The following is a 23,256-nucleotide window of genomic DNA, read 5'->3' as shown; positions in this document are numbered from 1 at the left end:
TTAACTTTTTGGTGTGTATACTCCTTCATTTGAATAGATGTAAATAAAATACAGCAAAAAAATATTAAAACCAAAGTCTCTATTAACATTTACATCTTTTAACAGTTGCAGTGCAGAGAGGAGTAATGCTTACCAAAACAGAAAATGCTGTTGCATGCCACGTTTAGGCTGTTCTAATGTCAAAGAAGAGTATGTGTTTGAACTGTGTGTGTGCAGTGCCGCTGCTGGCTATTTTGGTGCCCAAAGCAGAACTGTTAGTTTAAAATATTTCTTAAGAAATACTACTAATTTGATGCAGTTTAACTCATTTATAAATGGTGCGCTGTCACTTTAAGAGCATCTACACAACTCTCATAATGATCAGCTCCATTCAAATATAAGCCTATGGCTAGTCCACAAACTCCACATTTGGCACTATATTAGCAATAGTCATGATATTAAGTTGGTACAAACAGCTAGCTAGACATTTTCTGTTTGCAATTAAAAGTGATAGCCTATATGAGCCTGGTAGCACCTACCTGATCGGAATGTGTTTCAATCGGCATAGGCTACTGTGCTTCATGTAAATGCTTAGTTTAAGGCAGTGGTTCTCAAACTTTTTCTTTCATTCCCCACTTTGATCAAGGGGGCCTTTTCGAGCCCCACCTGCCCCTCATCGCTCTAAGAAAGTGGTAGGTCAAGCTTAAAATTGTCAAATGTATTGAAAAAATGACAAGTTCTAAATATATCCTCTTCAGCAGAGTTAAAATCAGCTGGTGCTGCAGATATAATAATAAATAAATACATAACACACATATTTCTGTTTTCCAGCAACATATTAGGAAGCATAGGCCAATATTTTACAGCATTGTACAATATATTCAATGAAATACCAACATGCTGCATTAAATGGATCCATAATCCACACTGAGCACTGCTGGTTGGGAAATATTTTTGAAATAAACTTTGCAGGGATGTGATGTAGGCCTACTGTTTAATACATGGGATCACAAGAGTGGCTCCCGAAGCAGACGTTTCAGCGATTTCACTCAGATTCTCAAAGGCATACTGTTGCAATCGAGCCTGTCCCATACCTCAAGTTTTTTGGTGAATGCAGTAATCTTATCTGCTAGGTGAGGTAGGTGCTTGTCTTTGCCTTGTAACTGGAGATTTAACTCATTGAGCTTTCCAAATATATCGCAAAGATAGGCCAGCTTCAAGAAATGTTCATTAGTGAACGTGCTTGCAGATTCAAACATGCGCTCACGCTGCCTTGACACGAGCGCTTCCCTATGAATAACACAGTGCGTCCATTGCGCATCGGGTGCCACCTGGGAATAGGCTACAGATAAAAAAATAAATAAAAAAAAAATCCTGTTTTTCGCGCCCTATGGCATGTCTCCGCGACCCTGTAAAGAAACGCTGGTTTAGGGGAAACAAATTATTGAAGACTTCAACACTCACCAGCCCCATTACAAAAAGGCAAAGACCACATTATATTTTTGCCCATTTTCCAAATCACAGTGAATGCAGCCAGAATATTATAATGCCCTGGCTCCTGTTATAACGGGCCAGTAGGCTACAGGGAACCCGCGACGTCCTCTATTTTCACCTGTTGCTGCAGCCGTCATGTCGGGATCTGGGGGTGTCTCAATGAGTTTCACATTCCTGTGCTGGCTTGCTAGGTGCTTGCTCAGATTTGAGGTGGAATTTTTCGCTGTAGACAATATTTTTCTTCCACGAAGAGTGTACAGCGTTAATGTTTTTTTCTTAATGTCTGAACTGCAATGAATTAAATGCTCCATGTTCGCGCTCTCTCCTGCACTCCATGTCTTGCACACGTGTGTCTCTTGTTTACATCTATATCGCGCAGCTATAGCCTACATCATTGTCACGAGTTAGTCTCACAAAATCCATATGGCAAAATCCCAAATTATTTTACTGTCTATGGCAAAATCACGGTTTAGTAACGCAGTAACGCAGGCTGCTTGCAGGAAAGTAAAAGTAATCTAATTACTGTTTTTGCAATTGTAATCCCTTACTTTACTCGTTACTTGAAAAAAGAAATTGGATTACAGTAACGTGTTACTTCTAACGCGTTACTGCCCATCACTGGTCTCATCACATGATCAGGTTCAACTCTGATCAATATTCTAATCACATGATCAAGTTAAACTCTGATCAATAATCTCATCACATGATCAGGTTAAACTCTGATCAATAATCTCATCTCATCACATGATCAGGTTAAACTCTGATCAATATTCTAATCACATGATCAGGTTAAACTCTGATCAATAATCTCATCACATGATCAGGTTAAACTCTGATCAATAATCTCATCACATGATCAGGTTAAAGGGACTTTTGTTGCTTTCTCTGCGGAGCTCCCCCTACAGCTTTGGGGTGCATATTTCACAACCGTCTCTTTGGTCTTTTCCCTGGCTCTGCCATGATAAACATCTAAGAAATTAAGCCATCTTATAGCTAGCCCACATGGCTAACCGGTGATGTGCCGGCATGGCTAACAGGTGCTTGAGGGGGGCGTGTGTATGTCCTGAGAATTCTAAGCATTTTGTGTTTCTCACTCGTTCTCGCTTCTCACTGCACTTCCTGATTCAGACACTGCTGGGACGCTAGTGCAGATCTTGCAAGTCTGGTTTTCTGCTAGGAGGCAGTAGGTGGAAGGTGCAAGGAAAGCCGCCATTCTCTCCACAACAGGTCATTTAACCATCACAATGATTTCTCACCACAACAGGTCATTCAACCATCACAATGATTTCTAAACTGTTTTATTAAGTTGAAAATGTTGCATAGGCCTTTAAACTCTGATCAATATTCTTATCACATGATCAAGTTAAACTCTGATCAATAATCTCATCACATGATCAGGTTAAACTCTGATCAATAATCTCATCACATGATCAGGTTAAACTTTGATCAATATCAGAGTTTAACACACACACATACACACACACACACACACTCTCTCACACACACACACACATACACACACACACACACACACACACAAATACACACACACACACACACACTCTCACACTCCTGCTGTGGAGCCCTCACCTATGAAGTCATTGGAGCGTCCAAGGTCGTAGTCCCAGACGGTCACCTCCAGAGTCTTCCTGGCCAGCTCGGACAGAGAGATCTCATAGAAGAACTCCTGCAGAGAGAGAGAGAGAGAGAGGGATCAGAGAGAGATAGATAGAGAGAGAGGGATCAGAGAGATCTCATAGAAGAACTCCTACGGAGAGAGAGAGAGAGGGATCAGAGAGATCTCATAGAAGAACTCCTACGGAGAGAGAGAGAGAGAGGGAGGGAGGGAGAGAGGGGGGTAGGGAGAGGTGTGTCAGTGATTAGAGGGAAATGTCAAAGATAATGGCTCTTAAAAGTATGCGCACAAGTGTGTGTGGGTGCGCGTGTATGTGTGTGTGTGACTGTGCGTGTGTGTGTGTGGGGGGGGGGGGGGGTTGTGTGTGTGTCTGTGTTGGGGGGGGGGGGGGGTTGTGTGTGTGTGTGTGTGTGTGGGGGGGTTGTGTCTGTGTGTGTGTGTGTGGGGGGGGGGGGGGGGGTTGTGTGTGTGTCTGTGTTGGGGGGGGGGGGGGTTGTGTGTGTGTCTATGTGTGTGGGGGGGTTGTGTCTGTGTGTGTGGGGGGGGTTGTGTGTGTGTGTGTGTGGGGGGGGGGGTTGTGTGTGTGTGTGTGTGTGTGTGTGTGTGTGTGTGGGGGGGGTTGTGTGTGTGTGTGTGTGTGTGTGTGTGGGGGGGGTTGTGTGTGTGTGTGTGTGTGTGTGTGTGGGGGGGGGGGTTAATCCTAACACTGTTCTACTAGAGAGTGGCGTGTAACTGACCCATCCTCCACATCTCACTACTCAACAGCTCAACATCTCCGTCTGGAATAGGTGGATTCGCCCTCTTTTACTTCGGTAGTTGGGCAGCCGAACCAACCAACGTGTGAGTGTTTGCTGATAAGATGCAGATGAAACGTGTGATTGTTTGCTGATAAGATGCACGCCTGCTTGTTATGGGCGTGCTGCAGAGAAACTTCTCTGTATGACGAAACGCCGGTTGTTAGTGATTGGTTCAAAGCGGTTCAAAGGAACTCCAATGATTTTAAACCTCAAACTGTGCCCTCCCACCCGGAAATAAACGTTTGCCTATGGATCTGGGCCAGACACTCTGCTAGTGCAGCAGGCCTGAGGCAACACATTGAAATTCCCGTGCACAGTCTTCCAGGTGCTGGTGAGGTGCAGTCATCAATTGATAGACAGGAGAGTGAAGGATCACTGCACACTGGTGGGATTTTATTTAGTAGTGAACAACACGTTTCGCCTATGCTTCATCAGGTTCACTCTGCAACACATTGTTTTCTTCAGAAATATAGCTGATATAAACTGAAATAAATGCTACAGCAGAGGTGCATGCATAATGTCGCCATTATACACACATTACAAACAGAAAATACTCTATAGCCTATATTCATTATCTTTGAGTTCAGTTGAAAATAAGGAACTTTTCATCGGCCTATTGAGAAATATGCGCAAGTGTGCAAAATGTATCCTAGGTCTAGGTCTACAGCACAATTCAATAAAGTGCATAACAAACAGAAATAGCCTAGTCCATATGTTCAGTTCATGTGTAACGGTGTAAGTGTAGACTAAACAATGTTTAGCTTGTAGGCTAGATTAAAGCTTAAACTTGAAGAGCTTCGGTGATATTTTAATTCCATGTCGACTAAGCCGACACCAGCGCCGAAATGAGTGCACTGCTATTTTATACAGTCTGGTGCACTGTCACTTGCCACACGCATCATCAGCGCTGAAGGTTCTGGCAAACACTGGATGAACAAGCGATTTAAAGCGCCATTCAGCCGACCGGGAGTTCAGAACTGCGTTGGTGTTCATTATCTCCATGACTACAGGAGGAGGACGGCTAGGCAGAAGCCTGCTAGGAAGCAAAGTTCTTAGTAGAATCTTTGCTAGGAAGTGTCTGTGGCAGTATGAAGACAAGAAATGGTGCATCAAAGGGTCAAAATAGTAGCAGCCAAAGAGGATTGTGGATAACAGAACAAGTGACGGTGTAAAATAAAACATCTTTGGCAGCCATTAATGTGTTATTCTAAAACTGATAGTTCCGGTCCTTGATTGTGATTGGCTGAATCGTGTTCGATGCCGTTGTAAAATCCAGCACAAACATACACCTTGACCGCATTCCGTTCTATATTACTGCGCTACCACAACTTGATACAAAAGTTAAAGTAGCTGCGTCTCGACGTTGCTTGGGAACAATTCAGATAGAGGAAATATATTTCTTGGCGGAAGAATGACTCGTTATATTTCCAGTTGCTGTGCCTGTACTTTATGAAACTTTGGCAGGTATTTATAGTAACAGTTTTAGAAAAGCAATAAGCCACTCGAGTCCGTAGGTTACGCTGATTCTACAACAGCTAAGGGGGGTTACTCCGCTAGCGCGTCGTGCCTAACAACGCCCCTTAGCTGTTGTAGAATCAGCGTAACCTACGGCCTCTAGGGGCTTATTGCTTAAGCCTACTACTCTTTGGCTGGCTCGCAAGCCCAAATAAGTGTGTGCAGCCTGACTGTTGTTTCGTTTCTGGTCTATAGATCCGGTGTGGTGTTGTAGTTTTTCTAATGTTAAAATGGGTTTGCGTTAACGCCGTTAATAACGAGTTTAACTGACAGCACGAGTGTGTGTAGTGAGATGTAAGCTTAATGAATGTATATGGCACGATATTATGTGTGTGTCTGGTTAGATGTGGCGAGATGTTCATGATCTTATGTGTGTGTGTGTGGTCAGATGTTCATGATCTTATGTGTGTGTGTGTGGTCAGATGTGGTTAGATGTTGATGATATTATGTGTGTGTGTGGTCAGATGTTGATATTATGTGTGTGTGTGGTCAGATGTGGGAGATGTTGATGATATTATGTGTGTGTGTGTGTGTGTGTATGTGGTCAGATGTGGGAGATGTTGATGATATTGTGTGTGTGTGTGTGTGGACAGATGTGGGAGAAGTTGATGATATTATGTGTGTGTGTGGTCAGATGTGGGAGATGTTGATGCTATTATGTGTGTGTGTGTGGTCAGATGTGGGAGATGTTGATGATATTATGTGTGTGTGTGTGTGTGTCTGTGTGTGTGGTCAGATGTGAGAGATGTTGATGATATTATGTGTGTGTGTGTGTGTGTGTATGTGGTCAGATGTGGGAGATGTTGATGATCTCCTCCTCTGCTCTTCTGAGGTAAGTGTTTGTGACGCCGGCGGCCGGAACACTTTGTAAAGGTTAATGACACTAAAAGACTCAGAAAGGAACACACGATGACACCCCTGCACATAATATCACAGCTTTCTGCTACAGCATCAGATCTTAATGTCGCCATGGTTTCCAAATCCGAGAGACACCTGGCATCATCACGGAGGAGAGCAGCAAACAGACACACACACACACACACACACACATACACAACTCATAAGACACACACACAGAGATGCAGACACACACACAGACCAAACTAATAGTATGTATACACACACACATACACACACACATACACAACTCATATGACACACACAAACACACACACACACTAATAGTATGTATACATGCACACCCACCCAAGTCGGAGAAAAGAAAGATGAAATGCAGAGAATAGATTGGATGTGACAGATGTGCTTTGTTTGAGGAAGGAGAGAAAATGAGAGGAGAGAGGGAGAGAGAGAAAAGGAGAGGAGAGAGGGAGAGAGAGGCAGAGAGAAAAGGAGAGGAGAGAGGGAGAGAGAAAAGGAGAGGAGAGAGGGAGAGAGAGAGGCAGAGAGAAAAGGAGAGGGGGAGAGAGAGAAGGAGAGGAGAGAGGGAGAGAGAGAAAAGGAGAGGAGAGAGGGAGAGAGAAAGAGAGGGAGAGGGAGAGAGAGGCAGGGAGAGAGAGAGAGAGAGAGAGAGAGAGAGAGAGAGGCAGGCAGGAGAGGGGTTAGAAAGATGAGCTTCAGGGTGGTGGTGGAGGTGTGTGTTGGGGATTGGGGTGGGGTGAGAGTGTGTGTGTGTGTGTGTGTGTGTTTGTGTGTGTGTGTGTGTGTGTGTGCTTACCTCATTGAATTCAGGGTTTAGGGTCTTTTTAATCACAGCTGTCTTATGTTTAGACTTCTTCTCCACATCGGGCTTCAGGTAACTGACACAGGAGATACAGAGAGAGAGAGGAGGAGGAGGAAGAAGAGAGAGGAGGAGGAGGAAGAAGAGAGGGAGGAGGAGAGAGAGAAGAGAGGGAGGAAGAGGAGGAGAGAGAGAAGAGAGAGAAGAGAGAGAGAGAGAGAGAGATTACTTTATAACAGACCTTCATGAAGATCATTTAAGGGCTTTCACAGTAAATCCTTTGGCACCTTTTTCTGACCATTCACAGATAACTCTCTATCTAAACAGAACTAATGGAAAGCCCAACTTTTCTCAATCATCTATAATGCATAGGATGAGTAAGACCTACAGATGGCGTGAAAATAGCAAAGATCAATATGTTAAAACAATCAGACAAGATGACACAAAGGCAATGATAAATATGTTTCTGAACAACCCCTATTCAATGAACAAAGAAGGAGTAAACAGTGCGGTTAATGATTTAAATACAATATTTGACCATATAGCCAAATCATCTGGGTTGTTATCTCACAGAGGTAAAACAAAAACTATAAACAAGAAACCAACTTGGTATGATACAGAATGTAAGACATTACGGAAAGAATTAAGGAAATTATCAAACCAAAAACACAGACAGCCCAACAATGAGGTCATTCGTTTACAACATGCTGAGTCGTTGAGAAAGTACAAACATAAACTTAAGACTAACAAATCTAGTTCCCTGTCAAAACAAATTGATGAATCAATTGACTCCAATAATTTCTGGGAACACTGGAAAACATTACAAAACAGAAACTCAGAGGAGTTAGCGATCCAAAAGGGAGATATATGGACAGATAATTTCAAATCCCTGTATGAAAACAACCCATTAAATAATCATCAAAAACAAATACTTCAAAAATTGGACAAATTGGAACAAATTATAAAACCTTATCAGAATCCCTTAGATATGCCAAAAAGAATTGGAGGAAAAAATAAGAACTCTACATCCCAAAAAAGCCTGTGGGTTTGACAACATATTGAATGAAATGATCATTAACACAGACCCCACCTTCCAAAGAGCCATTCTTAAACTCTTTAATTTAATTCTTAATGTAGGGCATTTTCCTGAATTATGGAGCAAGGGTCTCATTTCACCTATATTTAGGAGTCGTGATAGGTTAGATCCGAGTAACTACAGGGGTATATGCATCTGCAGCAACATGGGCAAATTATTCTGTTCCATAATAAATTCTAGACTGACAGATTTTATCAATCAACACAACATACTAAACAAAGCACAAATTGGTTTCCTCCCAAATCATAGGACCTCAGATCACATTTTTTACACTACACAACATTACATTACATTACATTACATTTGGCTGACGCTTTTTAGCCAAAGCGACTAACAACATAGTAAAACAGTTTAAGTTTTAGAGCAGTTCTCAACAATTTTAGGACAATTTAAAAACATTAGAGGACAATTTAAAAACATTAGAGTACAGTAAGAATAAGTGCATCAGTGAGTGCTGTTTTTAACAGTTACTTGTCAGTTTGAGACGGCTGGTGAGTGATCAACATAATTGATAAACACGTTAAACAAGACAAATCCAAATTATTCACTTGCTTTGTTGATTTTGAGAAAGCCTTTGATTCTGTATGGCACAAAGGTCTACTCTACAAATTATTAGAATATGGGGTTGGCGGGCAAACATATGATGTAATAAAATCAATGTATTCCTCAAACAAATGTGCAGTTAAGATTGGAAATATGCAAACAGATTTTTTCCCCCAATACCGTGGTGTCCGTCAAGGATGGAGAGGGGGGGGGGGGGGGCACTTTTTAGCGCACGTAGAACACTTAATTATAAAAAGAAATACACACACATGTTGAATTAATTTGACTTGTTCTGCAATTAGTAAATCAATATACAATTAAGACAATAAAGAGACCAAAATGTGTTCATTTATGTTGCCTAACAAAACCTATACAACAGAAAACGTTCGTCTTAACACATAGATTTGCAATTGCAAACCGAAATTATTTGTAGCCTATGTGGTCGTCCTCACGTTATCTGTCATTGACTTGGGCTACAGCGTAAAACTTTATCAGGTGACCAGTCGGCTAAAAATGCGTAGTTGTTTGATGCTGTATGAGACATTTTATTGCACAACAAAATGATTACACGTTGGGCATATACAATAGAAAGCGTTCTTCTTAACACATACATTTGCAAAATCTACCGAAATTATTTGTATGTGGTCGTCACGTTATCTGTCATTGATTTGGGCTACAGCGTAAAACTTTATCTAGCTTCTTCATCTAACTAGTTTATCAGGTGACCAGTCGGCAAAAATGCTTGTTTGGTGCTGAATGAGACATTTTACTGCACAACAAAATTATTACATGTGGGCTTAGAGGGCAAACTGTAAGATTTTGCTTGATCTGTATGTTACCTGGCTGATGGGGCACGGGAGAAGCAGCCTGTCAGCGACCATGCCTGCTATCTGAAGACGCTTACTGAACTGCTATGGTGCTGCGCATCTGGCGTGCCCTGCGCGCGACCGCGCGAGTTCACGTGACAAAGGAAGATAGCTAGGCTGGTCGGGTGTGCGCAAGGAGGTTTCGCAATTTCGGGGCATTGTTTCAGTCATTTTTAATGGCTCAGGTTTTCAAAAGATAATTTCAAAACCGACCTCAGTAAAATCTTAATAATATTAACAATTAAAAAAAAAAAAAAAAAAAAAGTTTCAAAAGGGCATTTTCGTTGATAAAGTGCAAACTTCCTAGTGCTTTAGCACCACCTAGTGTCTATGTATGCACGCCTATGCTCAAGAATATACTTATTTAGGGATCTCCATCAACTCAACAGGACAATTTGATTTGGCAGTAAAAAACCTAAAAGAAAAAGCACAACGATCTCTATATGCCATCAAAAAATGACTTCAAACCAATATTCCCATAAGAATATGGTTAAAAATGTTCAAGCAAGTCATTGAACCTATTGCCCTCTATGGGTGCGAAATATGGGGATCACTTTCAAGATATGATTTTGCGGATTGGGAAAAACACCCAATTGAAGCCCTGCACACAGATTTCTGCAAAAACATTCTTAGAGCTCACAGAAATACCCCACATAATGGCTGCAGGGCTGAACTGGGCCAGTTCCCATTCATTATCAAAATTAAAAAAAGAATTTTAAAATTTTGTAAACACATACAATTTAGTGACCCCAATTCATTACATTATAAAGCCCTAAAAAGCTCAGAATTAAATATAGAGAAAAGTCCCCTAAATCAATTCATCTTAAAGCACAGTAATCTCACTCCAATTAATTTGACAATGCCCAAAACTAAAAAAGATCAAAAGATCCAATTCAATTAGCAAAGATTCAATTAGCATAGAAAAAGAAAAAGAAAAATATATATCATATTGGACAGAAATCACAAAAACCCAAGATAAACTTGAATGTTATCTTGCAATTAAGCACAAATATGAATTGGCCCCATATCTAAAAACGCTCAAAGACAAAAAATTATCCAGAACATTGACTATGTACAGACTCAGCGAGCACAATCTGAACATCGAAACAGGTAGAAGGAAACAGACCTGGTTACCAAGAGAGGCCAGGCTGTGCCACCACTGCCAGGAAAGTAAAATAGAAACAGAGCTACACTTCCTAACAGAATGCAAATTTTACACAGACCTCAGAGAAACCTTCCTTACAAAAGCAAGTACCATACGCCCTGAAACACATGCTTGCCCTGGTCCGGTCACCAACGTTCGAGCAGACAGTGACATACGCTATGCTGAACCTGGCTTGATCCAAGCATTCTAACAGTGCCTTTCCGTGTTGGAGCAGTAGCAATACCTCAAAAGCTCTATTCAACTATTGCCGTTCAAATGCGGTTCGTTGGATTTTACCTGTGGCCTGCCTTCGAATTTAGCTTCTATGACTAAAATCAAATCAATAAAATAAAACAACAGCAGTGATTGGCTGCAAAAATAAATAATGTCACGCATCTTGCACCTCTCAAACTGGGCTATCAGGTAACCTAGAGAAAAAATTGAAATTATGAAATATGACTAAGGCATTAAAATGCTGCTTGTTTGTCAGGATACTTTTTCACTGTTTTTATTGCATTGCATGTAAATGCAGTGGACTATTATCACTGTTCTTAGTCAAAGTCAGCTTTATTGTCAATTTCTTCACATGTTCCAGACATACAAAGAGATCGAAATTACGTTTCTCACTATCCCACGGTGAAGACAAGACATATTTTACCAATTTAAGTCCACAGACAAACATAACATTCAAGTAAACAAAAAAGTAAGTAAATAAGTAAATAAGAGGGCACATATAATAATGAAAAAATAAGAGCAGCAAAATTTGGTTGAAATTGTGCATAGACAGTCAATAAAATACTAGTGCTTATTGCATTGCATGTAAATGCAGTGGACTATTATCACTGTTCTTATTGCATTGCATGTAAATGCAGTGGACTATTATCACTGTTCTTATTGCATTGCATGTAAATGCAGTGGACTATTATCACTGTTCTTATTGCATTGCATGTAAATGCAGTGGACTATTATCACTGTTCTTCTTATTATCGTCTTTTATTATTCTTCTTCCGACCAAGTTTGACGTTTAATGACACTAAAACCACTGAACCGTTTGACGTCATTCAAACACTCCTACAAAGGTCTTGTAACGGACAATTGTACAATGTATTTTTTACATTTGTGAACTTTATACTTTTTGAGATATTTACGATAAAAGAGCAACAAATTCCCATTGAGTTAACATTGACCGCTTTGGCGGCAACTTTTAGCATTATGACGTGACCTGCAGCTGAAAGCAATCAACCTCTATCACTGGAGCTGTGAGTCTTCTGAACGTTCGTCTTATCGCCTGCCGTGATCCCACTTTAGGCTACTTGCTCGTAACTGACTGTCCTTCTCTAATTACAGACACGGTAAGTGGTCCGATTTTTGGCATTTGACTCATTTATGTCGTCAAACATTATGTTGTATGAAATGATAGATGACAAATAGCCAAACTAACGTTATAACGTTAGGGGAATAGTTAACGTTAGCACCCACCTTATCAGCGTTAATAGGCCTAGCAGTTACTGTATGTCGTCAACTTTAAAGTGACCGGTTAGCCGTTGGTTTCGATAACGTTAGCTAACGACAATCAAACCTAACATTGCTCCCAGCTAATCACCGACGTTAACGTTACATTTGCTCACTAACCAACGTTAACGTTAACCAGATACAGTAGTCTAGCCTAATCATATTGTACAGATACTATCTGGCTCTTGATTAAATACACCTGTGGAAAGGGACCTGATAAAAGCCATACTGTTTGGAAACGGACCATATGACCAAAGTATTGTTAAAACACACGTACAGAAGTTGAGGTTTAACGTTTGTGTCGTCAACATAGGCTACAGAGTATGTTTACTTGGCCTAGGCTAACGTTACTAATGTCTGCATTATTCTGGCCTAAAATTTAAAGTGTAGCCTGGCACACGAATCAAGCTTCCAAGTTGTAGTACATCCTAGAGTAGGTCGGTAACACTTTACTTGACGGGTGAGTTCATAACACATTCATAGCAGCTGTCATAAACTGCACATAAAGCATTCATGACTTTCATGAGACATGACTCAACATTCATACCAAACCTTAGCCTAGAAATCTAGACGCACCCTAGCGGCGGCAAATTAATTTGCTCAGCCTGTACGTCTAGTATCAAACCATAGGGATTTCTATTGGCTAACACCGTGGATGTTATTCAATCACAGCGCTCTATTTTGTTAGAGAGTCTTAAGGCGGGCTTAACAGGATTGGCGTCAACTTTGGAGAAGTTGGACTTGTGCTTTTCTTTGAAAGTTGAGCAACACAATGCACTTAAGTCATTCCTTTCGAAGAAGGATGTATTTGCCGTTTTGCCGACCGAATACGGATATGGTCGTAGCGCTGGCCTATTGCATGCCTAGGCAGTTTGAAAGACAATTCTCTGCCCGCCCCTTGGATCAAAGAAAAGCACAAGTCCAACTCCTCCAAAATTGACGCCAACGCCGATTCAAACAACCGCTCTTCGTTCGCCATAGCTACCTTCCTTGTTGTTCACCGTCGCAGGACTGTCGTTATCCTGTTAAGCCCGCCTTAAGACTCTCTAACAAAATAGAGCGCTGTGATTGGATGAAGTCCACGGCGTCAGCCAATAGAAATCCCTATGGTTTGATACTAGATGTACAGGCTGAGCAAATTAATTTGCCGCCGCTAGGGTGCGTCTAGATTTCTAGGCTATACTATCCCATGGCAGAGCAAGGATTTCATGATTGGGCAAGGTTGTCCGGTTTACATTGTTTACATTGTGGCTGCCCAGAGACATTGAGCATACATGGAAGGCATTGTGATAGAAGGTGAATGGTGCAAAGGTGAATGGTGAGAGTTACCAAATACCTGTGGGTGGTTTGCAAAATGATGGAAAGTTTTGGAATATTTCTTTTTTTTTTTTTTAGCTTATGCACCCTCACATTGGAGTCCCAAGTTCAAATACAAAATTTGGTATCGATATGTGACAGTGTTCCTGAGATATGGACGACTTCCTGTTTTTCGTTTTCCGATTTCGTTTGGCTGTGACGGGCAAACGCTTTCGAAAATAAAAAATCCTTCTGGTAACTTTTTTGAGGCTTGGTCCAAGGATAATGTACGTCAAGTTTTGTGTCGTTCGGACCAAATTTGTGACCTGTGAAAATTTAGTTTCGCTTTCTGTTCAATCCAATATGGCGGACGAACGACATGCCCACCTGACGTCATCTTCGCGAGCAACTTACACCGGTACTAACCGGACGTTTTAAAGTTGGAACGGTGTCTCTGTCTCAAAGGGCCTAGGCGCTAGAGCTGACAAAAAATTAGGGAGACGGGAAAAATAAAACTTAAGAAGAACAATAAGTGTGCTGCTTTGCAAGGAAGCACACTTAATAATAATAAAACTTAAGAAGAACAATAAGTGTGCTTGCAAGCACACTTAATAATGATTGTTTTTTTTTATTAGTATAATTATTATTAATGTCTCTTATTTTCATTATTCCATGTTTTTGTTTTTTGTTCTTAATGCTTTGGCAATATTGTAACCTGAACAGTCATGCCAATAAAGCACAATGAATTGAATTGAATTGAGAGAGAGAGAGAAGAACAAACATTAATAACTTCTCTCAGACAAGTGCTGCTTTCAAACTGAACACCAATAAGATCATTCAAGAATCTAAAGAAAAATATTTGGAACATTGGCAAAAGGAGACAAAAAACCAAAGCACATTAGAATGTCACCGGTCAATAAAATCTGAATACCAATTGGAAGAATATCTCTTTACTGTTATAAAGCAGAGACAGATCCTGACCAAATACAGACTCAGTGACCACAGTCTAGCCATAGAAAAGGGCAGACTGAGAAAATCCTGGTTGCCAAGAGAGCAAAGAATATGTGGTCACTGCATAACAGGTGAGGTTGAGACTGAGGTGCACTTTCTTCTTCACTGTGAGAAATATACAACTATACGTAAGTCATACTTTGTCAGGCTTACAAGCCTAATCCCAGGGTTCAGAAATCTAGAAGAACAGGAAATAATGGCAGTCTTACTCGGACAGCAGGGACAGACAGCAGATCTTGCTGCCAAATATGTCACCGAATGCCATAAGGCAAGGGACAGTGGTTAAATAATTAAATAATTATTACTTTTATATGGCACCTTTCCATATAATTACACAGACAAACACCATACATGCACGCAGCCGCGCAGACACACACACACACACACACACCAGTTTGTTTGTTAATCCTGGATGCGTATCTATTTGCCATGTACTGTATTCCAAGCATTCTCTATGTAAATGTGTCTAAATGTTCAGCTTTGGCAATGCAAACATATTTGTCATGCTAGAGAGAGGGAGGGAGAGGAGGAGGAGAGGAGAGAATAGAGAGAGAGGAGAGGAGGAGGAGAGAGAGAGAAGAGGGAGAGAGGAGAGGAGGAGAGAGAGAGGGAGGAAGAGGAGGAGAGAGAGAGGAAAGGAGGAGGGGAGAGAGGAGAGGAGGAGAGAGAGGGAGGAGGAGAGGGAGAGGAGGAGGAGAGAGAGGAGAGGGAGGAAGAGGAGGAGAGAGAGAGAAGAGGAGAGAGAGGAGAGGAAGAGGAGAGAGAGGAGAGGAGAGAGAGAAGAGAGAGAGAGAAAAGGGGGTGCATAGTGAGAATGAGAAAATGAGGCAAGAATTAAGTTATTAATCTGTAATACACACACACACTATACACACACACACACACTATACACACACACACACACACACACACACACACTATACACACACACACACACACACACTCACATGCACACACATACAAACACACACACGCACACACTCACACACTATACACACACACACTATACACACACACATACACACACACACACTATACACACACACACATACACGCACACACACACACACACGCACACACACACACTCCTTTGAACATCCCTCAGCCTTTAGCAACTTTTACACTCTAAAAGCAGAACTTTAGCTGTCGCCCACACACACACACACACACATATGCACACACACATGCACACACACACATGCACACACACATACACACACACATGCACAAACACATACACACACAAACATGCAAACAGACTGCGTGTTCATATGTAGATATTCGCACACACACACCTACCCACACAAACACACAGAAGATTATAATCACACACACACACACATGCAGGGGAATATATCCTTGTGCAGAGGCAGACACACAAGTGCTTGTGTGTGTGAGAGAGAGAGAGGGAGTGTGTGTGTGTGTGTGTGTGTGTGTGTGTCTGAGAGAGAGAGGGAGTGTGTGTGTGTGTGTCTGAGAGAGAGGACAAAAGAGAGTTTACGTGTGTGAGAGAGAATGATAGCCCGGGAAAATTGACTGTGTGCTTGTATGAGTGTGTGTGTGTGTGTGTGTATGTGTGCGTATGTGTGTGCGTTTGTGTGTGTGTGTGTGTGTGTGCGTATGTGTGTGTGTGTGTGACTCATACTCATCTCACTGGCCCCTCAAATCTGGCGTCTCCTCAGAGGGAAACATGAGTCGGAGTCTCCATCTGTGTGTGTGTGTGTGTGTGAATGATAGAGAGGCCAGGAGGAATATTTTTGAAATCATACCTAGCAGAGGGACAGTGATACAGGAATCGAAACCTTTAAACCTTAGAACTGAACATCTTCTCTCTCTGGCATTTGAAATGAAGCAGTGTGTGTGTGTGCGCGTTGGTGCATTATGTAAGTGTGTTTTACTATGGAGTTACATTTGTTCCACTTTTATGAGCGAGCAGTAGCACAATTTGAGCGCAGAAAAATATTTTGAGCGAGCACACAAATGATATTTTGATGTGTTTATGTGCGTTTACATGTATGTGTGTGTTTGTGTGCGTTTACATGTATGTGTGTGTGTGTGCGTTTACATGTATGTGTGTGTGCGTTTACATGTATGTGTGTGTGCTTGAGTTTACATGTATGTGTGTGTGTGTTTACATGTATGTGTGTGTGTGTGCGTTTACATGTATGTGTGTGTGCGTGTGTGCTTACATGTATGTGTGTGTGTGTGCGTTTACATGTATGTGTGTGCGTTTACATGTATGTGTGTGTGTGTGTGTGTGCTTACATGTATGTGTGTGTGCGTTTACATGTATGTGTGTGTGTGCGTTTACATGTATGTGTGTGTGTGCGTTTACATGTATGTGTGTGTGTGTGTGTTTACATGTATGTGTGTGTGTGTGTGCGTGCGTGCGTTTACATGTATGTGTGTGTGTGTGCGTGCGTTTACATGTATGTGTGTGTGTGTGCGTTTACATGTATGTGTGTGTGTGTGTGTGCTTACATGTATGTGTGTGTGTGTGTGCATTTACATGTATGTGTGTGTGTGTGCGTTTACATGTATGTGTATGTGTGTGTGTTTACATGTATGTGTGTGTGTGTGCGTTTACATGTATGTGTGTGTGTGCGTTTACATTTATATGTGTGTGTGCGTTTACATGTATGTGTGTGTGTGTGTGTGCGTTTACATGTATGTGTGTGCAGTGTTCGAATTATACCGTGAGCTTCAGGGGGTACAGCTATTTAGACTGGTGACGTCACTCTCCATTTTATATAGGCTTGCACATGATTTCACACTTATGGTTCACAGTCAATTTTCTTTCGAAAATTCATAAGGTCATATGACCGTGGCTGGCTGACCAACAAGGTAAAAGAAACTAATCATACTACCAAGCACAATATACCCTACACGTTACATGTGAAAATTAAAACTTAAATTTAAGACCCAGAATTGTTTACAGATGGGCTACAGAAAGTCTCCCGTTTAATAGTCAAGTTCACCTACAGTAGCCTAATACAAGGCCTGTCTTTGGTTGATTTGATTACAGAAAGTCTCCCGTTTAATAGTCAAGTTCACCTACAGTAGCCTAATACAAGGCCTGCCTTTGGTTGATTTGATTACAGAAAGTCTCCCGTTTAATAGTCAAGTTCACCTACAGTAGCCTAATACAAGGCCTGCCTTTGGTTGATTTGATTACAGAAAGTCTCCCGTTTAATAGTCAAGTTCACCTACAGTAGCCTAATACAAGGCCTGCCTTTGGTTGATTTGATTACAGAAAGTCTCCCGTTTAATAGTCAAGTTCACCTACAGTAGCCTAATACAAGGCCTGTCTTTGGTTGATTTGATTACAGAAAGTCTCCCGTTTAATAGTCAAGTTCACCTACAGTAGCCTAATACAAGGCCTGTCTTTGGTTGATTTGATTACAGAAAGTCTCCCGTTTAATAGTCAAGTTCACCTACAGTAGCCTAATACAAGTCTGCCTTTGGTTGATTTGATTACAGAAAGTCTCCCGTTTAATAGTCAAGTTCACCTACAGTAGCCTAATACAAGTCTGCCTTTGGTTGATTTGATTACAGAAAGTCTCCCGTTTAATAGTCAAGTTCACCTACAGTAGCCTAATACAAGTCTGTCTTTGGTTGATTTGATTCGTTTTACTTGGATAGTGTAAGCCTACCAAACATCAAGCAAATGAAAAAAATGACTTGTTCGACTTTTGTTCATGGTTGGAATACAAATATATTCACATTGTTTAACCTAGGCATTTCATACAATGTATAGATAGCCTAGTGCATTGTGCGCAGTTTATATCACAAATTATACAACAATTGGGTTCTATGGAACTATTTATTTGTTTCTGATTGGCCGAGAGACGTTCCATGAGTTGGAATATCCCTGGACATTTCAACTCAGACTTTGCACAGCTAATAATAAATCACTCCGCGATACAATGCGAAGATTTGACACAATGTTTTCATCCCAGCTCTCCACTATTTTAAGCAATGGGTTACTCCTTAGCAAACCATAACGAAACAGTGCTTCACCACATCTGTGGATTAAGCCACACAGTCAACTCAATGTAAGTAAGATAAACGAGGATGCTAATTGTTCTCAGCATTGCCAGCATTGTGTATAATATGATTGTCACTTGGAGGAGACTTGTAGATAACTAACGTTAGCTAACCACTGCTAACGTGCTAGCATCGTCACGTCAGGCTGTGCACAGTAGTGTGACATTTATTCACCATAAATTAATAAAGTTGAGTGGTTCTGCAATGTAGACTATGTTTCCGTTTTTTTGCAGTACCATGTCCCTTACATGACATGGCCCAGTGTCCTTGTAACATGCATGCAGCAAACCTAGATATGAATGTGATTTCAGCCCGACTTTCAACATTTCTTTCAAGAACACACGTAAACCACAAAGACCCGTAACGAGGGATCTGGAATGTTGGTTACCTAGCAACCAAGACGCTGTCTATTGAAAAGGGAACTGCTTTTTGATGCGTAAGAACGATGTCGAAAAATAGTTTGTGGTAGAATTGTTGTATAAAAGCAATATAGCACTCGTGATCGTGGGATTGGTCATGGATATTCCCACGGCTGTTGGGCCGTAGCCACGAGGCCACTCTCACTCGCTTTTATGACAGACGAATCTCTAATAATGCCAACGAGGAAAGACAAGTCCAATTGACTTCTTATATGTTCACGTAGCGTTTCAAACAAACTGCAGGTAACGTTGCAATTATGGGTGTATGGGCATTTGCTTAAAAAAGGTTGAGAACCACTAATCTACAGTACATGCGAAATTCCCTGAATATTAGTGCATATTCCCTCTTGTTAAGACATTAAGAATGAAATTGCACAAAATGATAAATCGCCTGATCAGTCTGCTAAATCGCCTGATCAGTAGCCTATATCTATGGAACTCATATGGCGTGTGATTGTAGGCCTGATTTTTAAGCTATAAACAGCAGCGATGGTCGTGGCCGCTGAGTGGAAGGGAGACCTCCGGTTAAACCATAGCGATCTTGCTGCTCAATGTTTTCCAAAAGTTGGCTATCACAGTATTGCAAAGGCAGTGAAATATTAGACAAATGTATGGATACCGCTTGTTAACCCATACCGCATATACCTTTTGCAGCTCTGTGCATTTGTTTTAATTTGTTAGTATTATATCATAGCAAAGAACACAGTCTGAACGTAACAGAGAAATGGTACTGTCCAATTGGGGTGAGGGTTTGAAAATCGTATTTCATTAGATTATATCCTGAATTGTTGGTATGTGATGGTAATACTGTATTTAATTACATGCAATATAGGATAACATTACATTTAATTACATGCAATATAGGATAGGATAACATTACATTTAATTACATGCAATATTGGATAGCATTACATTTAATTACATACAATATAGGATAGCATTACATTTAATTACATGCAATATTGGATAGCATTACATTTTATTAACCCCCCAAACTATTATTTTCATCCCTTTTGGGAGGGTCCAAGTCTCATCTAGGGGGGTCGGACCCCCCAATACCCTCTATCAGCCTCTTGCAACAGCAAATGTGGTATTGGCTACAAATGTCAAAATCTCGCTAATATTGGCCACATGCATAGGCTGGTCACTAGGGGCCTCAGAACAATATTGCACCTGCAAATTGGTGTCTCTGTGTGTGTGTGTGTATGTGTAAGTGTAAATGTGTGTGTGTGTGTGTGTGTATGTGTGAGTGTATGTGTGCCAAATTGGTGTCCCTATGTGTGTGTACTTCATGTGTGTGTTTGCTCATGAATGTGTTCCTTTTGTTTTGTGCACACGTGTGTGTGTGTGTGTGTGTATGTGTAAGTGTAAATGTGTGTGTGCCAAATTAGTGTGTGTGTGTGTGTGTGTGTGTGTGTGTGTGTATGTGTGAGTGTATGTGTGCCAAATTGGTGTCCCTATGTGTGTGTACTTCATGTGTGTGTTTGCTCATGAATGTGTTCCTTTTGTTTTGTGCACACGTGTGTGTGTGTGTGTGTGTGTGTCTCACGTTTTGACGTAGGGATCGGAGAAGCCGTTGACGTCCATGGCAGCGAGGTGGGCACAGCGCTGGACCCCCACACACAGACGGCCCCTCTGGGCCTCCTCAGCGGCTCCCTCCTCAGGTGGAGGCAGGAACTGCAGTGACAGCAGCAGACGTCCCCTCTCCTCCAGGCTGTGCAGCTGCTCGTTCTCCCACTGGGGGGGGGTACAGTGTTGTGTGTGTGTGTGGGGGGAGGGGTACAGTGTTGTGTGTGTGTGTGTTGGGGGGGGGGGGGGGTAGAGTGGTGTGTGTGTGTTTGTGTGTGTGTGGGGTACAGTGTTGTGTGTGTGTTTGTGTGGGATACAGTGTTGTGTGTGTGTGTGTGGGGGGGGGGGGGGGGGGTATAGTGTTGTGTGTGTGTGTGTGTGTGTGGGGGGGGGTATAGTGTTGTGGGTGTGTGTGGGTGGGTATTGAGTGGTGTGTGTGTGTGTGAGGGTATAGTGTTGTGTGTGTGTTTGTGTGTGTGTGTGGGGGGGTACAGTGTTGTGTTTGTGTGTATGTGTGTGTGGGGGGGTATTGAGTGGTGTGGGGGGTAAATAATAAAAACATTATGTAAAAACATTAGTAATAAGAAATAAGAAAAACATGTTTAATCAAAAACTCCTTAGACGGATAAGCAGATAATTATACTATGGATCGGACCTGGAGAAGGAGGAGTGTGTGTGTCTGTGAGTGTGTGTGTGTGTGTGTGTATCTATGAGTGTGTGTGTGTGTCTGTGAGTGTGTGTGTGTATCTGTGTCTGTGAGTGGGTGTGTCTATCTGTGTCTGTGAGTGTGTGTGTGTCTGTCTGTGTGCGTGTGTGTGAGTGAGTGAGTAAGTGTCTGTGAGTGTGTGTGTGTGTCTGTGAGTGTGTGTGAGTGAGTGAGTGTCTGTGAGTGTGTGTGTGTATCTGTGTCTGTGAGTGTGTGTGTGTGTGTGTCTGTCTGTTTGTGTGTGTGTGAGTGAGTGAGTAAGTGTCTGTGAGTGTGTGTCTGTGAGTGTGTGTGAGTGAGTGAGTAAGTGTCTGTGAGTGTGTGTATGAGGGGCCGTGCAAGACATTATTCATACTGCCTCTCTCACATACATACATTATCCTCTCACATACATACATTCTACTTTCACATACATACATTCTTTGTGTTCTCACATACATACATTCTCCTCCCACATACATACATACATTCTACTTTCACATACATACCTTAGAAGTTAACCAGGAAGTGACATATCAGGAAATATTATAATATTGAGGGAAGTGACATATCAGGAAATACTTTGCAGGACATTATTCCTATTGTTCCTACTTTTCCTAATTTGTTGCTCAGTATGATGTTATGCAAAGCCTTTAGGTGTACTTTTCAAGTGCTGTTTTTGTGGAGTTGTATTTTGTTGGTATGTGCCAATGAAGATGACATTAGGCATTTTTTTGGTGATGTTTTACGATGTGCTGAGGACATACAAAGGGGAGGTGTGGATTCTTTTGTGCATGAGAGGTTGTATTGGGAACTCTCTGATCACGTGCACACTTTATCAGGATTGTTGTCAGTTTTAAGATCTGCTGAAGACAGAGAAGCAATCAGGGCCGTGGAGTCCTTGTATGGATTTCTTAATTTTCTGGTTACTGCTCATGAAAATAGACAGAGAACAGAGTCTGAAAATATACACATACTTATGCCACCAACTCTAATGACTGGCCGTCAAGGCAGGCATCAATACACCAATTCACCTACTATCACTTGAATGAATTGGCAGTCCATTATTATTTAACGGTGCCCTGGTTTAACATTAAGTTAATGTAAAATAACAACATTAATTTCCTGTAAACTAACAGGAAACAACTGGCAGGATTTCCAGGAGCTTCCCGTTGTTTAACCCTTGTGTTACCCTCAAATCTTACCGACATGCTTTATCCTTGGGGTCAATTTGACCCCAGCTAAATAAACCCTCAGAAAATTCATATTGTTACCCAGTTTTTTTGTGACAGGTACTTAACAAGAGTGTAATAACCACCATCAAAAGCCCTACAAAACAATCCCACCCCTCCACACCCCTTTATGAACCTTGGAACCCTGGCTTGCAATATTACCCAGTGTCAGCAGCCCAAAGGCTTGCTGTTGCTTCACCTTTTGACTTATACAGTCCTGCCAAAATGACTTATATGTAATATGTACTTGTATATGTAATAATGATATTAACAATATGTTCTCAAATATTCATGTATCTTATGTTTCATACAGCTGGGGTCAAACTGACCCCAAGGAACATCAATGTACAAAATATTTGTACAGGACATTGAAAAAAAATTATTGTACAAATTTCATGCTAACTCTGTTGTACCCTTCAATTGAGGAAAAGTCATGAAACATGAAGCAAAAAAAAAAAGTGAACCATATATTTTATGATTTTAAACGTTGCTTGGAGTCAAATTGACCCCAAGGATAACAGGAGGGTTAACGGCAGACTACCATAACATTAAATTCCTGTTAAGTATATAACATAATTTTCATGTTGGGTAACAACAAAAAAATGTGATCTTCACGTTAGTTACACAACAGGTCTTTAATTTTTTACAATTACAGGAAACAAGTGCCATATATTGAGTTCATCCACTCTCAAATCAACATTTTAAAGATAAAAATCAATTTTTTCACATCAGTTACT

The 23,256-nt window shown here is 41.3% G+C and overlaps 1 protein-coding gene and 1 long non-coding RNA gene across 3 annotated transcripts in view; one reads left to right on the top strand and one right to left on the bottom strand.

The window, feature by feature from the left end:
• On the top strand, positions 1-22,544 carry LOC121700411. Its single transcript, XR_006027228.1, has 4 exons — positions 1-11; positions 4,609-4,612; positions 19,688-19,691; positions 22,453-22,544. It is a non-coding gene; the product is annotated as an uncharacterized LOC121700411 (long non-coding RNA).
• The window catches only part of doc2a (double C2-like domains, alpha), a 135,094-nt gene that overhangs the window by 645 nt on the left and 111,193 nt on the right, over positions 1-23,256 (bottom strand). For both annotated transcript variants that reach the window (XM_042083340.1, XM_042083341.1), the window contains 3 exons: positions 20,583-20,770; positions 7,097-7,178; positions 3,064-3,160 (listed from right to left, as the gene is read on the bottom strand). In XM_042083340.1, the coding sequence (XP_041939274.1) occupies positions 3,064-3,160; positions 7,097-7,178; positions 20,583-20,770 (367 nt within the window). The remainder of the gene's footprint in view (positions 1-3,063; positions 3,161-7,096; positions 7,179-20,582; positions 20,771-23,256) is intronic.

Source organism: Alosa sapidissima, chromosome 24 (assembly GCF_018492685.1).
Source record: "Alosa sapidissima isolate fAloSap1 chromosome 24, fAloSap1.pri, whole genome shotgun sequence".
In the NCBI taxonomy this organism is placed as follows: Eukaryota; Metazoa; Chordata; class Actinopteri; order Clupeiformes; family Clupeidae; genus Alosa; species Alosa sapidissima.
This window is presented reverse-complemented; position numbering and strand designations above follow the sequence as displayed.